The sequence below is a fragment of the Alligator sinensis genome, unplaced genomic scaffold (genome assembly GCF_000455745.1).
Source record: "Alligator sinensis unplaced genomic scaffold, ASM45574v1 scaffold1097_1, whole genome shotgun sequence".
NCBI lineage: Eukaryota > Metazoa > Chordata > Crocodylia > Alligatoridae > Alligator > Alligator sinensis.
In genome coordinates, this window is record NW_005841950.1 from 1,180,481 (window position 1) to 1,183,120 (window position 2,640).

The window sequence follows — 2,640 nt, forward strand, 5'->3', positions numbered from 1 at the left end:
TCTTAAGCCTGTGGTCCAGGCTGACGGCAAAATTAATTGAGTATCATGGTGCACAACACTTCCAGTGCTTTATTCCCCCCACTTAAGTGTATTATTAGTTATCTGTATTGGAATATCACCAAGAGGCTCCAACCCACATCCAAACTCCATTGTGCTGCAATCAAGCAGATGTCAGGGATGATCCCTGCCAGGGAGAGCTTATAAATTACAGCCTGTCAGTGTGTTGCAGCTGCTGCTTTTCTAGCTCATACTTATTTTTAAGTTAAAATTGTGCTCCCTGCTGTCTTGATACCATCATGTGGCCATGAGTTCCCCCTGCAATTGCCCTTTTCAACTGTGTGTCTATTTTTTCCCTCCCACTTGCTGCTCCTATCAGATCAAGATTGCTCAAACCCTTTCTAACCCTACCCCAGATTTTCCAGCCAGCTGCAGCATGGGCTCCTAAGGAAAAACATGCTCCAGCTGCACCTGGGTTTGGTCCTTAATTAGCAATGAGCCTTTGTACATTTCTGACTCAATAATGCCACTGTTCCTTGCATGGTCACAAATCAGAAATGACTGAGGTGGGGAGAAGAGGAAATCAAAGTCAAAGCCAGGCTAAAGGGAGATGCATCTTGGGTGCTGGAAAACTGGTAGCCTGAGCTAAGAGCAAGGCACTGCAGTGTAATAAGCAAATAGCTTGTGACAGTCAGAAAATCCAATGGCTCTTTCAATGGAATTGAGCTGACAAGCTGGGCCTACAAGCAACCTGGACCCTTGTAGACTACAAAGCAATCGGGCTAATTCCTGCCTTCTCATCGTATCATCAGAGGCTCAACAGAGGTTTAACCCTCCAACTGGCTGCAAAGCCATGGGTCAGAATGCTGTTCTTTTGGCGGCTAGAGTGGGGCTGCAACTGCTTAGACAGCTATATCTTCAGACACCTGTCCAGGTCATGCCCAGCAAGTAATGGCATCAGCCCCTTTAGAAGGCTGAAGAATGGGTGCAGCCCCCTTCCATCAGCCAAGGCTGGTTCTGTGAAGGGCAGTAAACCACTGATCAGTTCCCAGCCACACAGGTGTGTCCAGCAGCTCATGGGGGAGGGGGGGGGCAGTGATGCTCCTTGACTCTGAGACTGAATGTACCAGGTTTGGGCAGACTGTCAGGGGGGCTGCAAATGGCAGTGCCCGAGTGCAACCCCTGCAGTACCCAGCCTGCACAGTGACTAGGGCAGCATGTGACCCCCACTATGAAGTTAGACAGCCCTGGTTTAAATGGCAATTCTCCCTCCCTGGTGCTGGCCCTCCAACACATTTATAGGGCAGTCATAGCCTCTCCAAGTTGTCATTTGGCCAGGCTAAAGAATCCAAATGCTTCTCATCTCCTCCTGAGCCAGGTACACCCCCACAATCATCCGACAGGCCACTGGCTACAGTGTCCCTCCCAAGCAACCAGTGGTCTTGTGGTTAGGGCACTCACTGGGGCAAAGGAAACTGTTGCTTTGAACCACCTTGGGCAGAGGAAGATGATGGACCTGGAGCTCTGAGAGGTGGTGGTAGAAGGGGGATTAAAAGAAAGCTGTGGACCCCCTGTCCTTTATAAAAAAGCCCTATCAGGGCAGGCAAGTCTTCTCCATACATGGATCTTGTAGACAGAAGCCAGAACTGATGCTGCAGTGAGAGAACTTAGTTCAAAACCACCTCTGAGGGCAATCTGGGGAACAGGACAAGTTCTGAGGAAGTTTCCAATCACTGTAACAGAGGAAATTGGTGGCCATTTGAAAGCAGTGGAACAGACAGAGTCCGATGGCTGAAGCGAGCCAGCCAGGCAGAGAGACTTCCTGCCCTGCATGAGTCCAGCACCACGGATCCAAGCTTGGCTTTGAGGCCTTCAGGCACCTGATAGCGCAGGTCAGTGCCAAGTGGGACTTCCAGAAGCACCCAGCTCCTGCTGGCTCTCATCAGTCCTACCAGGTGCCCACATAGCTGGACCCAAGGTCCAAATATCTTAACTCTGGGCTCATTTCTGTTTCAATGGGACACAACCTGCAGCTCCATCCCCGACAGCCCCTGCTCCTGTCCTTCCGCGAGCTCACACCGCCGCCTCGGGGGAGGAGGGCATGGAAAGCGGCGCCCCTGCGCCAGGCCTGCTCCACGCTGCGCGGGGCATTTGCTGGCTGGATCCCAGCGCCGGCACGAAGCCCTGTGGCAGTTCAGCCCTCTGCGCTGCCCGCACCCGCGCACGCCTCTGCCAAGCGCAGCCCAGCCAGCGCCTGCCCCCTGCGGGCTGGTCACGACGGGAACTGGGTGCTCGTGGACACGGAGCAGGCAGATGCCGTGGTCTGGATGGGGCCAGAGGGAGCCGGACATAGACGCGACCGCCCGCATCGCCACGACCCCTCCCGCGCGATGCTCCCTTCCTGCGCATGCTCAGTAGCAGCCGGGCAGCCCCGGCGGAATCCTCCCGCGCATGCTCAGTAGCAGCGGGGAAGCCGGAGCGGGTGGTGTCGTCCAGCCCCCTCGGGAGGAGGAGGTTGGGTTGTGACGTTTCTTTCGCTTCCGGGTGGTTGCCTAGCAGCGCTCAGCATGTCCGCTCCGGGCCCGGCCGGCCCTAGCGCGGGGGCGGCGGGGGGCGCGGGGCGCGACGCGGCCCCCGGGGAGG

The 2,640-nt window shown here is 55.6% G+C and overlaps 1 protein-coding gene across 1 annotated transcript in view; it reads left to right on the forward strand.

Moving 5' to 3' along the window:
• Positions 1 to 2,266: 2,266 nt before the first annotated feature.
• The window catches only part of LOC102374720 (translation initiation factor IF-2-like), a 33,558-nt gene continuing 33,184 nt past the window's right edge, over positions 2,267 to 2,640 (forward strand). The window contains exon 1 of the mRNA XM_025199900.1: positions 2,267 to 2,633. Within this exon, the coding sequence (XP_025055685.1) occupies positions 2,565 to 2,633 (69 nt within the window). The 5' untranslated portion in view covers positions 2,267 to 2,564. The remainder of the gene's footprint in view (positions 2,634 to 2,640) is intronic.